The 22766-nt window shown below is 58.2% G+C and overlaps 2 protein-coding genes across 2 annotated transcripts; both read left to right on the top strand.

The window, feature by feature from the left end:
- The first annotated feature begins 2776 nt into the window (after positions 1–2776).
- On the top strand, positions 2777–14669 carry PRELP (proline and arginine rich end leucine rich repeat protein). Its single transcript, XM_049832946.1, has 3 exons — positions 2777–2996; positions 9587–10538; positions 12391–14669. The coding sequence occupies exons 2-3, from the start codon at positions 9602–9604 to the stop codon at positions 12567–12569; spliced, it is 1116 nt and encodes a 371-aa protein (XP_049688903.1). The 5' UTR covers positions 2777–2996; positions 9587–9601; the 3' UTR covers positions 12570–14669.
- Positions 14670–17684: 3015 nt separating this feature from the next.
- Positions 17685–21551, top strand: OPTC (opticin). Its single transcript, XM_049832396.1, has 7 exons — positions 17685–17776; positions 18692–19027; positions 19479–19614; positions 20554–20712; positions 20816–21018; positions 21161–21256; positions 21377–21551. The coding sequence occupies exons 1-7, from the start codon at positions 17717–17719 to the stop codon at positions 21545–21547; spliced, it is 1161 nt and encodes a 386-aa protein (XP_049688353.1). The 5' UTR covers positions 17685–17716; the 3' UTR covers positions 21548–21551.
- The last annotated feature ends 1215 nt before the right edge of the window (positions 21552–22766 follow it).

Genomic DNA, 22766 nt, shown 5'->3' with positions numbered 1-22766 from the left:
GTGTCCCCGGCCAGGGGGAAATGAAGACGCTGCGGTAGCCTGAGCTGCAAACAGCCAGGGAGGCTGCGCTGTTGGAAATCAATGTGAGGAGGTTCAGGGTGCGATCTTCTCCCAAGGGCAGGGGATGTTTGTTTTAACTGCACCTGATACGAGCCACATGCACTCATGAGCACCGTGATGTGGTGCATGAGGGGTCTGGTTGGGATGGATGGCGAGGACAGGGAGGATGAGGGATGCAGGTGCTTTTCTGTGTCTACCGTTTCCCAGCGGGAGACAATGAAGTCACCAGCTATAATGTTTTTGGTTTTTTTCTCTCACATCCCCCTCCTTCAACCTTCTGCTGCCCCTTGTCGGTGTTTTCTCCCCTGGGGCATCGGCACAGCTGTAGTCGACTCCCTGCGGGGATGGCCGGAGTGAGTGGGGCATGCCCGGGTGCCGAAACCTCCCTGTGCCTGATGGGCTGGTGGGATGCAGCCTCCGGGCTCGCTGGGGACCACATTCCTCCATGTTTACTCCCTCGATGGCTGTCCCTCATGTTGCCCTTGGTCGAGACAGGCCGTTCTCGCAGCCCTGGCTCTGTCTCCTGGTGCTTTCATGCTCAAACATTTCCTCTCCTTCCTCCGCCAGACCAAAGCGGTATTTCTGTTACAAACCTCTGCAGAACAAACAGGCCGTGGCCGGGAAAGGGGATAAACTGAAGGGACGCGGCATCAGGGGACCACGGATGACCAGGATGCTGCTAGTCTGCAGCAAGGGCACTGAAACTGGGATCTCCGCAAGCCAACAAGAGCCATGAGAGCAGGTTTGCTCCATGGCCACACTCTGTCATCCCTTTTGCCTGCAAGAGAGGGGCCAGATTATGCTCCAGACGTAGAATAAACCGAGCACGGGGTGCCCAGAGCCACATTCAAGGCTGCAGCCTGTTGCGTCTTAAAAATTTAAAAGGACGTCTTTGATGGTGGATTTGAAACTTGGACACTGAAAGAAATTCCTGCAGAAAGAAAATTCAACAAACAAAGTCCCTTGGCTGAGAGCAAAATTTATACTCACCAGATTTGCTGAAGGTTTTCATGCTTCCCAGCAACAGGAGCTGTGTTAGCAGCTTCGCAGGTCAGAGAGCATGGTGGATAAGGTCTAGGATATGAAAGCTTTACATGCTGACATTGCAGGGAGGCTTTTGTGCAAGCAATTGCCCCATTTGGTGCCTCAGTTTCCCCCTTTCAGTGCCCAGCTGAGTATCTGTTAGTTAGCAGGAAAAAACCCCATGAAACATGTCCCCATGGATTTAGGCACTTTTGACTAGTTTTTAAAGCAATTGGCATGAATCTCCAAACAGCATATTCTTTCCCTATTGATTCTGATCCTTCTCCAGCTGGCAAACACATGTCTCCATCTCGACCCTCTGTTTAAGCGATGTGAAATACCCATGTGGTTTCTCTCCATTCTTTTTCCTGGCTTGCACTCAAGCTACCTGCTGGTTTTTAGGCATCTGTGTGCCCCAGCTTGCTGCAAGGCCAGGGCTGTGCCCTCGGACCATCCCACTCCCGGCAGTCAGCGGGCAGCGCTCACCAGCAATCCTCCGGTTTTGGGGTAAGGGGAAGGGCACCGTGTCGGGAACAAATACGTTTAAGGGTTGTGGGGAGCCCAGGGCAAAGTGGGGGAGCCCAACGGGTGGGAACTTTAGGGGAGGGTCTGATTTTGGCTGTTAGAACTTGCTGTTGGTAGCCACCGTCAGCCAAGTGTGGGAGTGCAGGATTGGACCCTCCTGGATGGCTGCCAGCCTCCAATAGGGTTTGGACAGGGTTTTCAATGAGCCAAAGCAGCTCAAGTTTCCTGGCCCTCACTGCAGATCGGCTTAGGCTGGAGAGAGGACTGCTCACAGGGAGGGAGAGGACCCCTTGCCCCCTGAACCCCACATCCCAGGGATGCTTGGGACAGGGATGCCTGTAGGAGGGAGATCCCCGTGGCTGCTGTGCCCCCCACCGCCTGGGGTTCCTGGCTCATGCCTGGGCTGTGCCTGAGAGCTTTGAATACGCAACAGGTCCCAGGCTGCCTCTGGGCTCCTTGGAGCAGAAATGTCCCCCCTGAGCATCCACAAACACGCCTGCCCCAGCAGATGCTCCGGAGCCCCAGCAGTCCCTCGGCCATGTCCTCTTAGTGCACAGTGGTTTTCCAGCCTGGGATCTGTCTGAGGCTCCACGCAAAACCCAGTGGCCCCGTGCCCGTGGCCCGCTCGGCTGCACAGCACTGCCGTGGCTCCCCTCCCTTCTCTTTATTAAGTGCCATCAGGGTTTAAATTAAAGCTTATCACCAGCTGGGAGCAAATGAACCCTGCTTCATGTTTTACAGGGTGCCATCTGCCAGGCAGGAGCAGAGACCCTAGCACAGGGCTGGCTCCCTTCGGCAGGGCTGGGGGGCAGTTGGAAGTCACTCTGGGCAGGTGGGGGACCCGGGTGGGACACCCCGTGGGGACAGGCTGGCTGGTGACACACGCCGAACCCCCGTGCTCTGCACCCCCCTTTGCGATTTAGCCGTGTTGCTGGAAAGCGCCATCCCAAACACACGCTCCTGGAAAAAACCAGGGGCCGTGGCAAGGGAAGGACTTATTTAAATTATTAATTAGTTTTGTTTTTAAACACGGGCTCCGAGCAGCCTCCGCAGCAGAAGGAATTGTTATTAAACGCCAGCCCTCCGGCAGGCAGGCCATGTGTGCGCAGCAGAGCCCGCAGCGCTTGGCTGCCAGATAAAGACGTTATTGTTGTCATCATCGTGCCTTCGTCCCAGCCCTCCGCCTCCTGCGCTCCCACCCACCCTCGGCCAGCGGCTCCCAGGAACAAAACCCCCGTGCTCGGCCGAAGCTCACTCGTGGCGGAGCCGCGGTGCCGAGAGGAGGAGGAGGAGGAGGAGGAGGAGGAGGAGGAGGAGGAGGGAGACAGCCAGAGAGAAACTTGTTTTGGGGATTAATAAGAGGCAGGAGGAGGGAGAGGTGCACACAGGTAAGCTGTAGGCAGGTGCTTTCCCCCAGGGTCTTCTTGCCTTGCCTGACCCTCCGATCCAGGACGCTGCACTGGTCCATGATGCTCCTGCCCTCTCCAGCCTCCCTTACATGCAAAGCAGCATCTGCTCTTCCTTTTTTTTCCTCTCCTCTTGTTGGTTTTTCTATTCTTCAGCAGCTGGAGTCTTTGTTCCTTCCCTTTTCTCTTGTTGCAAAGAGTTTTTTCTCGGCACGGGGCAGGCTGGGGTGGAGGGGGGGGTGGAACTTGGGGCTGCAAAGTCAGAGGAAAGTCCTGTGTGAGAGCGTTGCAGCTACTGCCAGGCGCTTTCTGCGGGGGTGAGTGAGGACCCCCTTGTCCCCCCCACCCCGACCTGTGCTCTCACACGCTCACAACCCCACGCACGCTCGGCTCTGGCTCTGCGGCCAGGGAGGCAGAGCTGGGGGTGCTGGGGGTGTGTGTGTGTGGCGGGGGGCTGCACAGCCTGAGCCATGCCCAGGACAGTCCCCTGCCTTGGAAAGCAGCAGGGAAAGCGTCCAAGGAGGGGGGAGAGACTGAAAGGCGAGCGGACACCTCCGGAGCCAGGACTGCTGCCAGGGAGCCTTTGGTAACATCGGGTTACGGCACCTTCCTTGTGCTGAGCAGGCTGGGGAAACGGCTGGGGACTGGGGGGGTCTGGGGGGTCCTGGTCCTGTGGGAGGGGGGGACGTGCGCAGCCCCTCACCCCCGTGCCGGAGCGGGGAGCAGGGAGTTTTCCTGACCTGCGGAGAGGACCAGCATCGCACCGCTTTGAGAGCGAGGTGGGAGAGAGCAACCAAACAGCATCTCGATGCTTCAGGGGCACTTTTCAGCAAGCTGGTTTTCTGCCCAAAATGTAGGTGATAAAGCCCTTCTCTCCTGCCCGGCAGGCAGAGCCCTGCCTGAATCACATCGACCATGCCCAGGTCGTGTAACACCACTTTTGCTGCCTCGATCACTGAGATTTGAGCCTGATCCAGGCAGGCAGAGAGGTGCAGCCCTCTCTCCGCACCCTTCCGCGGGGTGAGCTGCCGTGTGGGTCCCGTTTGGAGCCAGCTCTTTGTCTCGGCTCCAGCAGAGGCAGGAGATGATGGGAGGAAGCAACAGGACAGTGATGATGTTCGCTGAAGTTCTGGGGAAAGGGTTTTGTTGCACGGAAAAGACTCACCCCAAACTCGCCCTTTCCTGTCTGCGAGTTTTAGGAAAAGCATCTACAAGGCAGAAAATGGAAATTCATCTCCTTGGCAGCTGGACACAAAGCATGTTGCACATGAGGGCTTGGAAACTTTCCTGGGAGCCTGCGATCGTGGGCCTTCCTTATGTGGTGCTCGGCCGATGGCATCCCACAAGCTGTCGGAGCTGCCTCCCGGGAAGCACCCTTTCCTCGGCCAGCCCCGGACAGACAGCGTGGAGCCGAAATGCAGGGTGCTGCGTGTCCCTGCTGCCCTGGGAAAGGGGGGAGGCGAGGGGCTGAGTGTTTTCACCTGGGAATAGATAAAAGCGCAGCTGTGGGAGGTTTCCTCTGCCCTCGGGAAGAGGCTGGAAAGGAGGGATGAGGCAGCAGCAGCTGATAAGGAATCAGAGCAGTTTCCCACCCTTAGAGAAAGCAGAGCTGGGGGGAGCGAGGCGAGGTGTCTGCTTGGAGGGGAGCAGGGTGTGCATGGGGGGCAGGCTGAGGGGCTGGGTTGCAGTCGCTTTGGCAAAATTTTCTCCCGTGATTTGCTTTTGTCTGTGTCCAGCCAGTTCCACCGTGTGTGGCAGAGAGATCTGCGGGCGGGCTGAGCCGGGAGCAGCTCTGGGAAGGGTCGGGACATGCAGTGAGGGAGGAGGAGGGAGGAATTGCTGACATGGAGAAGGCAGCAGAAAGGTGTTTTCTGCCAGGACTGCCTTCCCACAGACCCTGCCGTGGAGGAGGTTGCTGGAGGGAGCAGTGAACGCAACAAGCCTTTCGCAATGAGTCCGGTGACCGTGGTACAGTGAGGAAACGCTCCTGGCACGCAGAGGGACAGTAGAGCCATGCGTTGTCATCCCCATGTCTTGTAGTCCTCGGGCAGAGCCCAAAAGTCTTGCTTGAGAGCCCAGGAGCACGGGCGAGCTGCTCTCTGGCAGGGTGTCCTGAGACACCCATCCCCTGCGTGGACAGAGCACTATCCCCGCGAGAAGAAACGTGGCGGGGGGCCGAGCCCCCGCGGCCGCCTCGGCGGTGCGCTGGCTCCAGCCCCAGCCAAGCAGGCTGCCTGTGGCTCCGCTTCTCCCTGGGAAAGCGCTGGGAAAGGGCGAGAAGAGCTGCTTGTTGCATCAGGGCTCTGGTCCCCTGGGGACGCCTGGGTGACAGCGTGTCTGCCCTCCCCTCGGAGGACAGCCTTGCACCGTATTTAGTCCTTTTCCACCATTCCCAGCTCTCCAGCGCCGCTGGATAAAGAGCTCCCTGTTTTGGTTACAGCTGATCAGACCCAGACTCTTGCAGAGACACGAACAGGCTGTTGGCGGTGGTTGGACACGAGGGAAGCCGACGAGGGAGCTTTGCTGGCTCCTTTCGGTTATTTTTAGCTTGCCCTCCTTGTTCTGTTCCAAGGTGCAAGTTCTCAGGCTGGGTGGGGGTCTTTTGCAGCCTGGGGGCTGCAGGGATGATGGGAATTGGGGGTCCCAGTGGGAAAGCTGTGAAGGGAGCTAGCAGGGTTATGGGCAACAGGCTGGAAAGGATCCCCGGTCCAGCCATCTAGGCTTTCTCCTCTCCTCCCAAAGTGAAAAGTTTCCTTTATCCCTCCCAGCCCTTCCACAGGAGCAGGGATCCCAGATACATGGGTGATAGCTGTCCAGAGCCAGCTGTTGCTCTCTGCATATCTAACTGCTGCAAGAGGAGGCGGGGAGGGAAGAAGGCACCCAAGGGACAGCGTTGGGACTTCTGCCAGTGACAAATCCCCCAGTGACCTTTACATAGCTCGCTCTTGCCCCGGAGGTTGTGATTTTTGCCTGCCCTTGGCACCAGTTACTGGGCTGGCAGGGAGCACTGCTTGGGAGCTGTGGGTTAGTGAGATGTAGCGAAGGTAAACTATTTGGAAAGCAAACACCAGTGGCATTTGGGGCTGGAATTTCCAGCTGTTGTGCCGAATTTTTGTCAATTGTAATGTGATGACTGAGGGAGCAGCTGCCTCTTTCTGGGAAAAAAAACCCTGGGGTGGCATCTGTTGGGTGCCTTGGTGTTGCTCAGGGGTGTCAGAACTGGTTTTGTCCATGAATTGAGCCTTTTCTCCACACCAGGTGGTTGGTTTCCTGAATGCATTCATTGCTTCATGATTTAACTTTATTCCAGTTGCATGGATTCCTTGTGGGTACCCAGGATCCAAGCTGTCCTGTCCGTCAGGGAGTGGTGAGAAAGGTCGAGTGGAGGCATTTGCAGAGCAGGCACCGTGCCATGGCTTTGGCCACGGATTCAGCAGCCGGTGCTTGTGCAGAATCAGGGTGTGGGATTTTGAAATCTGGCTGCTTGCGTTCACGCCAGTAAATTCAACTGCATGAAACTGGATGGAGAACAGACTGCCGACTGTGTCAGGTCCAGGGAGAGCTGGCTTTGAACCTTCTAGCATGTTGGAGGCAATTGTAAAGCTGGTGGTGGCCTCAGGCTTCCCGCATCCCCGTTATTCTGGAGGCAGGGCTGTTGCGGGGACTGCTGGCTGTGAACTGGTTTCCTGCAGATTGCTTGGAAATGGGTCCTGCTTTCCCGGAGCAGGCTGGGGAGCGGTGCGCAGAGCCTCTGCCGGGAGCTGCAGCTTTGCAGGGAGAGGCTGGTGGGGACCGGCAGCCGAGAAGGGTCGTGGCAGCACTGGCTCTGGTGGGCAGAGGGGCTGCGGCAGTCCCCGTGGGGACGTGGCAGCGGGTGGCAGGTGGTACAGCAGATAAAAGGGGCTGCATCTGCCTCCTGACAGTTTCCTTCTGTGCTGACAAATGCCACATGATGCTGCCGCTCTCCAGCCTGAATTTCTGGCTCGCTGACTATTTCTGCTGTATGCCGAGTCCCTAAACATCTGCAGCGTTAAAGCCTCATGTAGAGGGGATGGTGCAGGCTGTGCGGGGCCAGGTTGTTCCTGGAAGGGCTGAGAGCTCACCCAGCTCCTGAGACCAAGGGGGTGACAGCTCTGCCCTGTCCCCCACCCTCCCCGTGACATTGCCCGGGGCGGCTGCCAGGTGGCCCGAGCTGAGCATCGCCGAACGCCCGGATTGCAGCGTGTACTGGCTGCAATATCGTGTCCCAGCTGCCTCCTCCCCTCTGCAACAGGCCAAATGCAGACCTCAACCCCTGCCACTCCCCCAGGCGTTGTGGGTGTTAAAATCCAGGTCTGAGTTTTGGAGCGGAGGCAAAATCCTATGGAAAGGTCTGGGACAAGGTGGGGGGAGAGCCATGTGCAGGGAGGGACGTGACTGGGACAGGAGCAGGGTGTTGCAGGGCCAGGGAGGGGACTGCACGTAGAGCAGCTCCCTGTCATGAATTTGCCCGTTCTCTGCAGCCCGCCGTTGAATCTGAACTCTTACAACACAGAAGCACGCACGTACATCCCCAAAGGGGACGTACTGCAGCACTGCTGAGCTGAATATCTGGCAGCATTTGGACCCCATTGCTCTTCCCCTGTTCCTCCCTTCCCCCAGCGAGATGCCAGAGCTCTGATTGAAAACAGCAGGCATCTGAGGCTTGTAGGGTTAAACAGAGCCAGATGGGAGCTGAGCAAGACAAAAAGGAAAAGTAGGAAAGTAACAGGCTGGGCCTGGAGGGGGGGAGCAAGAACAGGATCTTTTCTTGGAGAAAGTCAATTACTTGGAGCCCCAGGAATGCATGGGATCACTTCAAAGGGAGCCGGGCTGGCGCAGTTCTGGGAGCAGTGGCCTAACGAAGGGCCCTAAGGGCGTCCCTGGGTGGGATGCGGACACTGGTGGGAAGCTCTAAGCAAAAGGGGGATGTGTGTGGCGGGGGGCTACCCCAGCAGTGTTGGTCTGTGCTGCTTGCTGGTCAGATGGGGGCTGGGGACATTTCCCTGCTGCTGACCAAAGGCAAACGCGATGTGCCCGGCTCAGCCCTGCCTGTTTGCTGCTCCCACCGGACACGCTGAGCCGAGCGGGGCTGGCTGCATCCATGGCACCGGTGCCGCTGGTCCCTGTGGCCACGATGGCAGGGCTGCGTGCCAGCGAGCTCCACTCTGTCACGTCGCATGGGAGAAAGCAACGAGCCGGGAGAGCCCGATTTCTCTCCAGCATCAGCATCGCCAGCGCCAGCATCACCAATGGCTTCTCCCCCATGCTCCAGTCCCAGCAGCTCTGGCTCCCACAGCAGTCACTCCGTTTGCCCAGAGATCCATCTTCCTCTGTGTCTCCTCATCTTCTTTCCCGTCTTCCTCCCTGTCTCATCTCACTCGATTCTCTTTCCCACCCTGCCTCTGCCTCGCTCCTCCATCTGCCTTGCTGTGCATCCAGCTCGGCTCTGTTCCTGCTGGGGTGACAAATGCCGCCGGGAGAAGCCTGGCGAGCACCCCGAGGTATCTGCCCAGGAAGCCCACGGCCTGGTCTGCTCCAGCTGGCCCCAGGGAGTGTCAGAGCATCCAAAGCACCTTCTTGCACAGGGCTTGCTGGGGAGCTCATCTGCAACAAGCTGGATCCCTCCATCCTCCAAGGCATCAGCTGGAGAGCTACCAGCAACAGTCTTGCAAGGATGATCGCTGCTGTTCCAGGCAGCAGCGGGGAGGGCAGAGATGGGACAGGCAGCCTTCATGAGTTTGATAACGACCCAGAGAAGAGGGAGAGGTGGTATGGGTAAGGTGTTGGGCTGCTGTCCAGGAGAAACTCCCTGGCTCGGGGCAAGCAGAGACCTCACCTGATCCCTCCAGATCTCCCACTCCTCCTGGGAGTCTCCCCAAATAACTAGCCCAGCCCAGCACCCTGCAGTGGGACTGGAGGTGATGATCAGTTATTTGAGCAGCACAGGGCGCCGTATAGCCAAACACCTTTGTTATTGCCCATGCATAATCTTGCAAATATCCTTTTTATCACACAGCCTTGAAAATGGGCTGTCCTGCATTAAAGCCTTGTCCCTGAAGCACAGGGCCATCCATCTTTGCTGCCCCACTAACTGCCGCTGGCCTCCCAATACTGTCGCTCAGCCAATTTGCTACTGAATCATTGATTTTTTGGCTCAAGTGCAAAATTAAGCCTAATCCATCAAGGTGTCTGAATGGGCAATCTATCCTTCAGGGAGAGGTCACAGTGGTGTTGGGGGTCCCGGGGGGGCCAGGCTCTGCGGGGCAGTGCTGGGGGTGGCATGTGAAAAAACCCAACCAAACCCAAATAAAAAAACCCCAACACCCCCCTCTATGGCATAAAGCTGAGCCAGAGAGAGGGGATCCCAGTGACTCATGCTCTAGAGAGGGGTTGGATTTAAAGATGACTTCCAAGGGGAAGGAGAGAAAATAACAGGTTACTGGCAGGGATGTGGGGTAAATTCCTGCCTGTCAGTGATGAGGGAGATGGGAGATGATGCGGTACCTAAATCAGGCGCTTCCTAACCCACCTCTTCTTGTTGCCTCCCTCAGGGAAACATCTGGACCATGAAGGTGGCCTTCAGATTGCTTCTCCCGCTTGTTCTTGTGCTGATCTCAGAGGTGAGCGGGCAGCGGAGGAAGCCTCCACGGAAACCCACCCGCCCACCTCCCGAGTTCGTTGAGCCCGTCGAGCCCACGGAGCTGCCTCCACCCCTGCCGCCGGGTCCCCCCTCCGTCTTCCCTGACTGTCCCCGAGAATGCTACTGCCCTCCAGACTTCCCCTCTGCCCTCTACTGTGACAGCCGCAACCTGCGGAAGGTCCCCATCATCCCGTCCCGCATCCACTACCTCTACCTCCAGAACAACTTCATCGATGACCTCCCGGAGGAGTCCTTCAGGAATGCCACGGGGCTGAAATGGGTCAACCTAGACAACAATCGCATCCGGAAGGTGGACAGGCGGGTCCTGGAGAAGCTGGAAAACCTCATCTTCCTCTACATGGAGAAGAACCAGCTCAAGGAGGTGCCTTCCTTCCTGCCACCCAACCTGGAACAGCTGCGTCTGAGCAGGAATCAGATCTCCAAGATCCCTGCTGGGGTCTTCAACAAGTTGGAGAACCTGGTGCTCTTGGATCTGCACCACAACAAGCTGAGCGATGGGGTCTTCAACAAAAACACCTTCAAGGGACTCAAGAACCTCATGCAACTCAACCTTGCCCACAACATCCTGAGGAAAATGCCCCCTGGGGTGCCCAATGCCATCCACCAGCTCTTCCTGGACAGGAACAACATTGAGGACATCCCCAGTGACTACTTCAAGGAGTTCCCCAACCTGGCATTCATCCGGCTCAACTACAACCAGATCTCTGACAAGGGGCTCCCCAAGAACTCCTTCAACCTTACCAACTTGCTGGTGTTGCACCTGGCCCACAACAAGCTCACCAACGTCCCTTTCATCAGCCCCAAGCTGGAGCACCTCTACCTGAATAACAACTCCATTGAAAGTGAGTCGCACTGGCTGGTCGGGAGGCTGTGGCGAGGTCTGAGGGGGAGCAGATGGGCTTGAGGATGGCAAGTGTTTCGTTGAAAAAGGTCATTTTTCACCCAGTGGGATGTGAACCCTTCAAAGGGGGATGCAGTGGTGAGATGAGCTGGGGGCTCTTTGTAGGTGAATAAAGCCCTAAGGGGGATGGATTTGCACGTGGGGAAGGGTGGCCTGAGGGTGAGGGTGGTAACTGAGGAGCAGAGCTAAATTGCCCCCTGGTGCTGCAGGGCTTTTCTTGTTCCTTGTCATGGGCAGCTCTTCTTTGGGGCCACCTGCCATCTAAATAGTTACTTCCCCAGCAGGGCTCAGAAATAGGGATATTTAAAAAGGCGAGTCTGTGCACATATTTTAAGAACAGATGCCAAATACGCAGTCAAGATGGTTAGAAATAACCCAGCTTAGCTCTCGAGCTGAGCCTTACAGAGGAAGGAACAGGGAGAACAAGGCTGTGATGGAGGTTGCCTTGGCAAACCAACCGGGGCAGTTTCACACCATTCCAGGCAAAGCACTGCAATTTCATGGGAGAGGTGCTGGCCTGTGAAATGTGTAAACATAGCTAGCATGTTCAAGAAGAGGACAGAGACCCATTCCTGGTCACCCCAGATGTTTCTGCTATTAGACGTCCAGCAACCTGCTGTCCTTGTAATCCACGGGGGAGCAAGAATGCGGTGGTCCAGCCAGAAACCCTCCATGTGCACTGGGAAAAGTGCGCTGGGCTCTTCTATTTCTGGCTGCGGTGGGGTGTATGGGGGCTGCAGGACCCACCCAGGGTATTACTCACCTGTGAAGCAGCCGCCGGGCAGGACACTGGTCCCCACAAGTGGTGTGACACAAGGACTTCCACGCTGCGGTGTTTATCGCGCAGTGATGGCACGTGGCTTTATATGTAAGAGTGGTCCACTGCCAAAAAGGGGTTGTAAAATCACAGAGCAGCTTTAGTGGGCCAGCTCCTGCCCAAACAGGAGCCAGGAACAGACAAGCAAGAAAGGTGCTCTTTGCAGGCAAGCACTAATAGCGTTATGGGATGTAATGCCAGGGAGAGGGACAAAACCCTCACAGAGGCACATCCCTTCTCTCAAGGGGCCACCGGAGTTGGTTCCCATGGAATAACGATGCAGTGATGAACACCTGATGGCGGTTAATCTGCATTTTATTTAACCACCACCAAACTGGAGCCAAGGGGCACTTTGGGGCAAAGGTGGTAACTGCTGCTGGGTTCACACACACCGGTACCCAGGCCCTGCTAGGGTTTTCCATGGAGAGGTGCCTGCATGGCTATGCACATCATGTCCCAGCTCTTTTTTTGCCTATTTTACCCAGCTTCTATAAGGTTTCAGTCCCCGGAGTTGGGTAACAACATAAGAATCCCCAGGTTTATTTTCCGTAATGCAGGCCCTGGGGTGGGGAGAAACACGTGGAAATCCAGAAGCAAGCAACGAGCCGGTTATTGACGTTATCTTCAGTGTAACGGTGCTAGAGCATATTTCCTTGATGTTTTTTTTGAAGGCTTAGGGCTGGCTCGGCAAGTTTCATGTTTGAAATAATCCCTTTTCTCTCTCAAATGACATTGCATCCCTCATCGCGCTTTGGCTGAACGTGACCTACTTCATTTCTGAAGAAAAGCAAGATTTTCCTGTCGCTGGGGCAGCGCCGTCTTCTGGGAGAGGCTGGGGATTCTCCCCCTCGGTAGCAAAGCAACCCCATTTTGGGGTTTGACAGAAAGGCAGGCAGAGAGGGAGGTCTCCAGAGGGGGGTCTCTCTTTCTTCCCTTTCTTCTAACATGCACCCCGCTTTTCTTCTCCTCTCTGCAGAAATCAACGGGACGCAGATCTGCCCCACCTCGCTGATGTCCATCCAGGACTTCTCCCCCTCTGACCTGGACAGCGTCCCCCGGCTCCGGTACCTGCGGCTGGATGGGAATCTCCTGAAACCCCCCATCCCCTTGGACCTCATGATGTGTTTCCGCCTCCTGCAGTCCGTGGTTTTCTAACCCTGCCCAGCAGCGTGCCTCTCCCTGGACTTGGCTTTGCACAGAGACTTGACCCCCGTCGGTGTTTGACACGTGGGACCCTCTTTGCCTCCCTCTCCCCCTGCTCACATCCCGCCTCCATCCCTCTTGTCTTTCCCCCTTTCCTCCCCTGCAGTGGCCGTGGACACGCGTGGCGTGTGCATCCTTGGGGACCACTGCCTGCAGGACAGCACCGTGTCGCAGCAGCCGTCCCAGTCCGCAGCATCAGCTCGGGGTGGCTGCCACGCTCACCCCAGTTCCCTGCCTGTGGGCTCTGCCTTCTCTGCCCTTCCCCAGGCCAGCCCTGGAGCTGGCTCTATTCTCTCCCCTTCCATCCGGCAGAGTTTTGGGAGGCTGGATTCGGTCCAAGCCAAAAAAGCATCTCCGGATGGAGCTGACGAGGGAGCCAAGGGGTCAACCTCGCTGCAGGACTTGGGTCGTATTGTTGCTCCGGGTGGCCGCAGCTGTGACGGAGGTGGAGGAGGGATGCCCTGGGCTGGTGTGCCGAGGCTGCAGATGGCCACCCTGTAGCTTTAGGGTGCAGGGCGATGCCAGCTGGGCATACCAGTGGCGGGGTGGCTAAGGGGAGCAGGATCCGTGCAGGAGGAGGGTGGCCAGGTCTGGCACTGACCGGCAGGACCGGCAACGACACCTCGTGGCCACGTCCCAGAGCCCCGGGGTGAGGGACACACTCCTCCGGCCTGGGTCCTCCTGGGGGGCTTTGGCCTTGGCTCTGCATTGCCCTGGAGGCCGAGGGGTTTATTCCCTTGTGGTGGTGTGAATTTGGCAGGAGGGAGCAGGGAGGGCGTCTGGCCCCTGCAGCTGGAGCTGGGCTCTCCTGCGCCCTGCGTGGGTTGCACCTTCCCCACAGCAATACACCACGCATCCTCCTTTGCAAGACCAGCCCCCTCCCAGGCTTTCGTCCCCACCAGACACCCACCCCAGCAGCATCAGTCCATGGTGCTGCAGCCCCCTCCCAGCATCCTGCATCCTCCCCGTGCTGCAGGGATGCAGGGCTCAGCGCATCGGCCGCGCTCCGCTGCTTCCAGCTAACCCCTGCTCTCCCCTATGCAGGCAGGACCCAAAGCCTGTGGGACCTCAATGCTGGTGACCTGTCCTGGGCATGGGACCCCCTCCCCGGCGGCAAAGCAGAGCCGGCTGCTTTGCAGCAACGCCAGCGGGACACTTGCTCTCGTATTTAGGTACCTGGGGCCAGATGCTGCCGTGGGTGTAAACTCGGGCTCTGCCAGGGCTGGGTTGACCCGTGAGATCTCTGCCCTGTTCTCACAGTCCCTCTGCCCTCCTGCCTTGACTCCCACCTCCTGGAAGTTTTACTCTCTGTTGCTTTCTTGAACCAAACACATGACTGGTTTTGCCTCTTTTTTTTTTTAGAAAAAAATGGAAGAAAAAGAAAGGAAGAATTACTCTTTTGGAAAAGCTATTTTTTATTCCCCCTTCTCCCTGTTTTCACATGTATTGCTTCCCTCTTTGATAGCTGTACCTGCATATATAGGGTGTCTGGGTTTAGGGGAGGTTATACTCTTTTTTTTCTTCCTGATTCTCAGGATTTAGATTTAAGGCTGAGCACTAGAAGAAAAAAAAAAATCCAACTGAAATAAGCATTAAAGCAATAGACCAAAGAAACCAGCTGTTACCTCCTTTGTGTTCAGCCACCAAAACTGACCCTTCTCTGAGACGGGCATGGACGGGCACTGTGTCCCGCTCCCTGGGAATGGGACAGGGATGCTCCCCGCAGCCTGGGGACACACCAGCGACCCTGTGAGCTAGGTGCTCCCCCCTTCCCAGCGCTGGAAGGTTCATGAAATCCCTGTGCTAATTCAGGCTTGTTTTCTCATCATAAAAGTCTGTTCTCCAAATCTTCCTCCAGTGGGCTTTATTGGGTTCGACAGGTTTCAACCTTAAACCCGGAGACCCTATGTATATATTTATATATAATGTGTATATATACTGGTAGACTGTACAGATATATCTAGAGACATATGTAGTTCTCAACTGATTTCAACTTAATGGTATTTTCACTCCTACTCTCCGCAGCAGTGAAAATAAAATGATTCACAAAGGACCCAGAGCCGCGGTTGGACCTGCCTCTCTCTGATCCATCCTCATCTTCCTTGCTGCACGGGAGCTGCCGCTTCATTCAGGACCAGATTTCCTCTGTTGGGGCCAACCTTCCCACCGGTTGGAGCTTGGGAGATCCCGGGGGTCCCTTCAGCGGGAGGCTGGTGGGCTCAGGGCTTGGTTGGTTGTGGTGTGCCCTCGCTTGAACCGCTGCTGGGTTGGACTCGCCAGCGGTTCAGCGTCAAAGCAGCAGGCACGCCTGCAAAACCTCCCTGCGGAGCGGCGGTGGGTGAGCTTATGGAGCCTGTCTTAATGAGCACCTCTGCTCATTAAGAGAGCCCAACCTCGTCTGCAGCTCCCAGGGTCGTGGCTGCAGCTGATGGGCGATGTTGTCCCTGCAAGCCAGCTGGGAAAAGGCGACGGCTGCCTGCGCTGTGTGTCAGGGCAGGGTGTGTGAACTCGGGCTGAGCTGCACCCACGTCACCTTCGTGCTCCCAGGAAAGCCGGACAAATGTCCCCGGGGTGAGTTTGCCCTGGGAGAGCAGCACGGAGGAGCTTCAGGGCATGCATGGGGGCAGCCGGTGGGGGGGCCATCTCTCCCACCTACGGCAATGAGCCCGCATCCATCCCCAGGGCTGCGGTCGTGCGGGACGCGTGCGCGTTTTCACACGAGCAGAACGGGTGTAGGCAGCGACTTATCCTTCTGCCCATCGCCGCAGCTTCAAAAATCTCCTCTTGCTGCTGCTCTCCCCACGTGAATCATGAGCGGAGAGGGAGGACGGCTGTGGGCGTGGGTGCAAACGCATGGGCTGCGGCGTGGGGCTGCTCACGGGAGCGTGCACGCTGGCAGGAGGGGATTGCGTGTGTGTGTGTGCAGAGCAGGCACAGGCAGTGAGCTCCCCTTATGTTTTTGTGCCGGAGAATAAAATCTCCGTATTTTGTCATCGGGGCGTGAATCATGCACTCTCGGGCGTACATTCGCTTGCTGCTTCCCCGGGGAAGTCAGCCCTGTCTCCTGGGGGAGCCGAGCACCGCAAAAGCAGGGGGGGCTCGTTTCTTCTCTCTGCAAACAGTCGCTGTGCCACCTTGGGAATGGGACCTGGGCCATCGGTGTGGGAAGCCCTCTCCTCGCCGTGTGTGTTGTGGGGTCACAGGGAAGGCTGGAAACCCCTCGTTAGTGTGCGTGTGTGGGAGCTGAGTGGGGCTGCTGGGGTGGGCATCAAAGGGGGCTCCTCAGCATGGTGGGTGCTGATCTTCCCGGTGCTGGAGCGAGGGCTGTGGGCCCACTGGGGAGCGGCTGGATACGGCGAGAGGCAGTCTGGAGCAGGCTGAGTTACTGCTCAAATCAAGCCCCCTTGCAGCCGGTGACCCCCACCCCAGCCCACTTGTGGGTGCCTGAGCAGGGACTTCCCCTGCCATGAGGGTCTGCACCGACCCTTCGGGCGATGCCACACGTGCGAGTGTTCGTGGCGGCTGCAGAGGTGCCGCTGCCTCGGGGGACAAGGGAAGAAGCGGGCACAAGGATGGACACCGGCTGCTTCTCTAAGGGCAGCAAAACAAGGACCCCAGGTGCCCCCAGGGACCCTCGCCAGCCCAGGCTTTTGCTTTGCAGCAGTTTCCCCCATGCTGGGCTGCCAGGCAGGAGCTGCCCCCCGATGTCCCCCCGAGCTGGGGCAGAAGGTGCCATCCAAAGGCCATGTCCCCTCCAGCCGTGCTGCACCAAAAATCCCGCTCCCCAGGGAAGGGGGGGACTCGGCAGCCGACCCTGGACAAGTGCCTGCAGCCCCTCCAAGGAGCCAAGGCACTGGGTCAGCTGTAATGCCCCCCCCCAGCTGCCACATTGCCTCCATCATGGTGGCTGCTGAGCCGCCTAATGAGGGGCTTAACGAAGATTAGCAGCGGCCCTTTGCTCTGCTCCGTGCTGAGCAGGACTGGGGCTGTCCTGGCAAGGGGGGACGCCGTAGGCTGGGGGCGAGGGGGCTGCGGGTGTGTGGACAAAGCCCACTGGTGGAAGGGGGGGGGGGGGGCTACCAGGGTGTCCCCGCCTGCCCAGCAAGCACCGGCAGATGGGTGCGATGTCTCGGGTGGGTGAGTGCGTGGGCTGCGATCTGCCTGCGGGAGAGAAGAACATTTTTACAGCAGTGGGTGGCTGTGTGTGCACAAGGCTGCCCAGCACTGCAAGGAGACTGGGGGGGGGGGGGGGGGGGGTGCTGCCGTGCACACCCTGCCTGTCCTGGGGTGTCCCAACCCTGCAGGACACATCCCTGACAATCACATCCCCTCCCTCCCCCAGAGGATGAAGCAGGACCGGGGGGTATCAAGCAGTCCCTCTGCCCCAAAGCACGTGGGTGCGCACAGAGGGAGATGGGGGATGTCTCCCATCCTACCCCGGTGAGGGGAACCGCACTGCTCCCCCCTGCATCCGCACCAGCTCCCCCTCCCCAAACCACCCACCATGTTTCCAAAGCAAGGGTGCGCGGAGGGGTGAGCGGTGCTGAGCCCACACTCTCCCCAAGGCTGGGATGCTCACCGAGTCCCAACATCCCACCCAGTTGAAACCCAGAACAACAAGGGGGGCTGTGCCTGGTGCTTTGCCATTCCTGCATGCCTGGGGATGGCCACAGCTGGAAATCACTCTGGCTTGGCAGGACCTGGGCTGGTTGGGGCAGAGATGGAGCTGGCTCTGTCCCCTCTGCCCAGGGCTGTGTGTCCCCATCGCTCATGGGGACACCAGGCAGGGAGCGCAGCACAGTCCCCATCCCGTCCCATCCCACTCCTCCCAGTCCCAGACACAAACCCGGGCTGTTGGAGGACAGCCACCACTGGGGCTGGCTCACCCCTGGGGACAATATAAGGTCCCAGTGGGGGACTGCCGGCTTGATTGGCCGCATCCTGCCTCTCTGCTCGGCAGCAGCCGTGCCAGGCCCCTCTATGCAGCCCCCCCCTCCTCTCCACGCATTAAAAGCCCAGCAGCCCTTCCTTTGCCAGTGCACCAGCCTGCGGGAGTGGAGTGGGGTTCTCCCACACCAAGGAGGAGGGGAAAAGGGGGTATGTCTGTGCCATCTTCTTTTTGCTCCTCCAGCACCGAGCAGACCCCCACTCGGACTGGGGTGAGCTGCGGGGCTGGGGTGGTTGGGGGCCAGCGATGCGTATTGGGGGGGCTCGCTGCACTCGTAAAGGTTTGATCTGTGGGAAACTGGCAGAAATTAGGGAGCGGCATCCTCAGTCTGGGGTGCAAAAACTCTGGGCTGGGTCATTGCTAATGCATTTGGTTTAGGAGAGACGCGTGGGAGGCTGCTGGGTGCCGGGCCCCTCCGCCTGCTCTGCCGTGGGTGCACACATGGGCACGCAGCTCGCTGGGTGGGCGATGCTGCAGCACAGGGTGCACGGTGGGTGCTGGGGACCCACGAGCAGGGGCCAGCTTCAGGTGGGAGTGAGCTCCCTTTGGGAACAGACTCCGGCGGGGGTGTCCCTGTGCAGGCAGCCCCTGTGCTCAGGATCGAGTCACAGGGACCCTGTGGCCTCGGGTCCCTTGGGTGCTGGCTTGCCCAGGATGCTGGAGGCTGAGAAACAGCACCTCAAGGCTTTGGACCTGGGTGTAGGAGCAGGGCGAGCAAAGGGGGGAGCAGCAGAATGCCAGGACTCCTGGGGTCATTTCTGCTTGGCTGCTGGGTTTACTGGGCCAGCAACCAGTTTCACCTACTGCCTCGAGGGGCCAGAGCAGAACCCTGAGCCCCTCATTACCTCCCGACCCCCTCACCGTCTCCTCGGGGCTGGGAAAGCCGGGAAGCGAGGGCAGTCCGGCACGGCTGCGGGGCCTCTCCTGCACAGCCATCCAGCCGAGCGTGAAATGGTCTGAAAAGAAAAGGGACAGCGTAGTGTTCCGGGGGCCGGGGGCGGAGGACGTTTGTCCCCCGTGGTGGCCGCGGTCCCCACTACGGCTGCAGAGTGGGGCCGGCTACAGCCGGCGTGCCAGTCCTGCATTCCCGTCCCTCTTTGCTTTCACTGCTTTGCAACCGTTTCAGGGCACCCGGCCCCATCCTGACCTGCATTGCTGGCCCTCTCAGAGCCCTGTGCCTCTGGGGACTGTGGTCCCCAGCGCTGCCCTCAGAGCGGTGACCCTGGCTGGGTGCAGGATGCGGACCCTGGCCTGGCTGGGCATCACCAGCCTGTGTCTGGGGGCAGCTTGGGCTGTCCCAGCCAAGGAGGAGAAGAGGAAGGCAGGGAACCCAAAAGCTGATCTTGCATTCTACGAAAATCTGGACCTGGACAACTATGACCTGACGTTGGACAACTACGGTGAGATCCTTGACCTGAACAACTATGAGGAGCTCTATGACTACGGCGACCTTGCTCCGAAGGTGAGGGGGACGCAGGAGAGCACCCAGTGTGTGGGACAGGTCTTCCCTGGGTGCATCCCGAGAAAGGGGCTTGTTCCAAGGAATGGATGGGGCATAGCTGGAGAACCAGCCTCTTGCACAAGCCTACAAGCCTGGGTGGCTCTTCCACCATTCTTGCTGATGGCAGGAAAGGCTTTACCGGACCCTGACCTCCACTGGCTTCCTTGTCCCGTGCCATCACCTGGCCAAAGCATCACTGCAGGATGCCAGGACGTGAGGATTCCTGCATCCCTGGGCAAATAGGGAGGGGGCTTTCTGAAACCCTGAGCTAGGAGAGCTCTCCAAGGAGGAGCTAGATTTTCAGTAAGACCTACCCAGTGCCCTTGACCCCTCGACCGGTGCTCCTGCACTGGAGGGGAGTGGGAGGACTTGCTTGGCTACCCCAGCCCTCACACCCAGGCTGTATTTGCAGGTCGAGGTTGGCACCCTGGCTCCTCGCCCCAAGGACCCCATGGCTCTCCCAAACCTGGGCACCACGGCTGAAACCCCGAAGCTGCAGCCTCCGACCACTGCTGGCCCCGTCCGCCCAGCACCCATCCCCGTGCAGTGTGAGTGCAGACCCCGGGGTGCAGCTGGATTTGGTTCCTATGGGATGCAGCCACATGTCCCAGGAGCGGCAGGGCTGGTGCTCTGCAGAAAAGGGAGCAAATCCTTTTGCCACCAGCAGACAGCAGCAGTTATTTGCTCTGCTCGGGCAGCGAGGAGATGGGGTGTTGGGGGTGCGTCTTATCACACAGCAGGCAGGAGGGCTGCAGCGAGACATTTCTGGGAAACAAGAGCTCCAGCAAAGCAGCAACATTTTAATGAGCAGAGGCATTGCGACAGTCGGACAGAGTAGCAATTAGATTAGTGACAATTAAAATCCTGTAGCGAGGGATAAATATCTTTATTCATTTTCTGTCACTCTGGACTGGGACAAATTAAGTAGGAGGCAAAGGGAAATTGTTGCCTTGCTGCTTTGAACTCCCCCACTAATGGATGCTGAGTCTCGCGGGCACTGGGGGAGAGGAGAGGGAGCATGTGCGTGGGAAGGACAGGGCTTTACCCCTCCTGCCACCCCTGCCCAGCCTGCCAGGACCCTCACGCAGCTAAGACAGATGTTTTGCTCGATGCAAAACTGTTTTCTTTTGTTCTGTTTTCTTCCATGGAAAAACTAAGGGGGCCAAGTGAGCCCTGGGTGTAACGCCGCTGTGTTTGGCAACCTTACATCTCCCCCTCTCCCGTGGGAGGTATTTGGCCCTGAGCAGTTTCACTTATTAGCAGCCCTTTTGGCTCAGAGTTTCTGGCCCTTCCCTTGCCGAGATGCCCTGGGCTGTTTCGCTGATGAAGGTGCTGGGGCTGCGACAGCTCTGGGTGCTAAAGACTTCGTGTACCCACAACGTGGGCAGAGGTGGGCACGGCCTCCCACCTCCCTATATGCTGCGGTGCTTTGTGGAGGACGCAGGAGCTGTGCCATGCCATGCCAAGGGTTGTCTCTGCACTCCCAGTTCTGCCCAGTTGCCTGCTCTGCCTGTGCATCAGCACCTCCGTCTACTGCGACGATGCCGACCTGGAGCACATCCCACCGCTGCCGCCGGAGACCACATACCTCTATGCCCGCTTCAACCGCATCGGCGCGATCCGGGCCAGCGATTTCACGGGACTGAGTATGTCCGGGCAAGGGAATGGTCAGGCTCTGCAGTGGGGCACGGGGGGAATAAGCGTTTTTTTTGTGGGTCCCTATTCATTTCCTCCCTCCTCTCCCTCCAGAGAAGCTGAAGCGAATAGACCTGACCAGCAATTTCATCTCCTGGGCAGATGCGGATGCCTTCCGCTTGCTCCCCAGCCTGCAGGAGCTCATCCTGCCCGAGAACAGGCTGACGGCGCTGCCCGAGCTGCCCCGGAGCATCGTCCGGCTGGACGCCCGTCTCAACAGGATCCCCAGCACTGGCCTCCGGCCCGAAGCTTTCCGGGTGGGTGCTGGGGCTGCTGGCCCGGTGGATGAATCCAGGCTGGTTTTAGCCCAAACCTGCCATGCCAAGGGGTAAAAGGGATGGTGCAGAGGGCCGAAGTGGGTTGCGAGCAGGGACGTTGATCTCTCCCCTCTTCCTGCAGGACTTGAAGCAGCTGCAGTTTCTCCATCTGTCCGATAACCAGCTGGATTATATCCCGGCACCCCTGCCCGAGAGCCTGCGCTCCCTGCACCTCCAGGTGAGATGAGCCCAGACCCAGGCTTGTCTGTACCTGAGACCAGCAAAGCCCACCACCACCTCTCCTCCTTCTCCTCCCCATCCCTTCAAATCTGATTTTGCCCTTTGCCTCCCTGGCCAGAACAACAACATCCAGACCATGCATGAGGACACGTTCTGCAACAGCCAAGACCACAGCCAGATCCGCAGGGCGCTGGAGGACATCCGCCTCGATGGCAACCCCATCAACCTCAGCCTCTTCCCCAACGCCTATTTCTGCCTGCCCCGCCTGCCCACGGGCCACTTCTTCTGAGCCCCATGGCCCCAGCGCTGGGAAACAATGGCGAGCATTCCCGGATCCCTCACCCCAAACCCCCTCGGACCCTGCTGCCCCATGGAAAATGTGGGGTTAAGGCAGATGCATTTAACCCCGATGCGAGCTGAGCCTCCGTGCAGGGGTGAACTCAGTTCTGGGGCAAACGGAGCAGGGGACAGGCAGCTCTAATAAAATGAAGACTTTACAAATGCATTCAGTGTCTTGTTCTCAACAGTGAGAGCAGCAGAAAGCTCTCGCCCAGCCCCAGCCCAGCAGCTGCTTTGTGAACGGTGCTGGTTTGCAAAGACAGGGACTTCCCTGTGTCCCGCTTCTTCCTCAATTCCCTCCCAGGGTCTTGGGAAGACCCCTCTGTGTCTGCTTTCAGGGTTTCCAGGACAGGAATGGGGAGCTTCATTCCTCCAGAGAGGCGATGCTTTGGCCACATCAGGTTTGACCTGCGTGTCCCCTCAGCCATCCCCAGGTCCAGCAGGTGGGTCTGGGTGGCTCCGGAGGGGTGTTGCACACCCAAGTGTGAGCTGTGGCCACAGCTGGGTTGTCCCCCTGCGCTCCCAAAGAAGATGCCGTAGGAAACCTGAGCACGGGGGGGCCCCTGTTCTGCAGAGACCCTGATCCCCACTGGGACTGGGTGCTGTCCTGGCGCTAAGCGGGGTCTGCAGCATGAGCTCTGCCTGGAGGGTCGGTGTCCCTGGGTTTGGGTGTGCTTCAGCTGCAGAGAAAGCCTGGAGCAGCACTGGAGCCTGGGAGCCAAACGGTCCCAGGTCCAGCAGGGAAGAGTCACTTGGAGGGAGTTAAAATATCTCGTATCATCCCAGCTTTCAACACCCGAAATGAGCTGCCCAGTGGTGAGATATTTTAAATATAATGTATTCATCCTCTATATTTTTATACACATGTAACAAACACGCATACCGTGAGAGGATGACACATCCCTGGAGAATCCAAAATCCTGAACTGAAACCACTGAGCTCAGCCCACATCCTCCAAGCCCGGGGAGGCAAACTAAGGCGGCTGGAAAAAACCTTGCAAGAAGATCCAGCTTCTCATCTATGGGCACACTGCAAACACCGCTGGGCGCTCGTGCCCGCGAGCCTGCCTCGTTGGCACAGCACGGGCACAAGCGTGCCGGTGGCACGGAGCATGTGTGTGTGCACCACCTCCCTCCCTTCACCCTTCTTTTCCATACAAAATCCAACTC

This window comes from Accipiter gentilis, chromosome 29 (assembly GCF_929443795.1).
Source record: "Accipiter gentilis chromosome 29, bAccGen1.1, whole genome shotgun sequence".
Classification (NCBI taxonomy): Eukaryota; Metazoa; Chordata; class Aves; order Accipitriformes; family Accipitridae; genus Astur; species Astur gentilis.
This window is presented reverse-complemented; position numbering and strand designations above follow the sequence as displayed.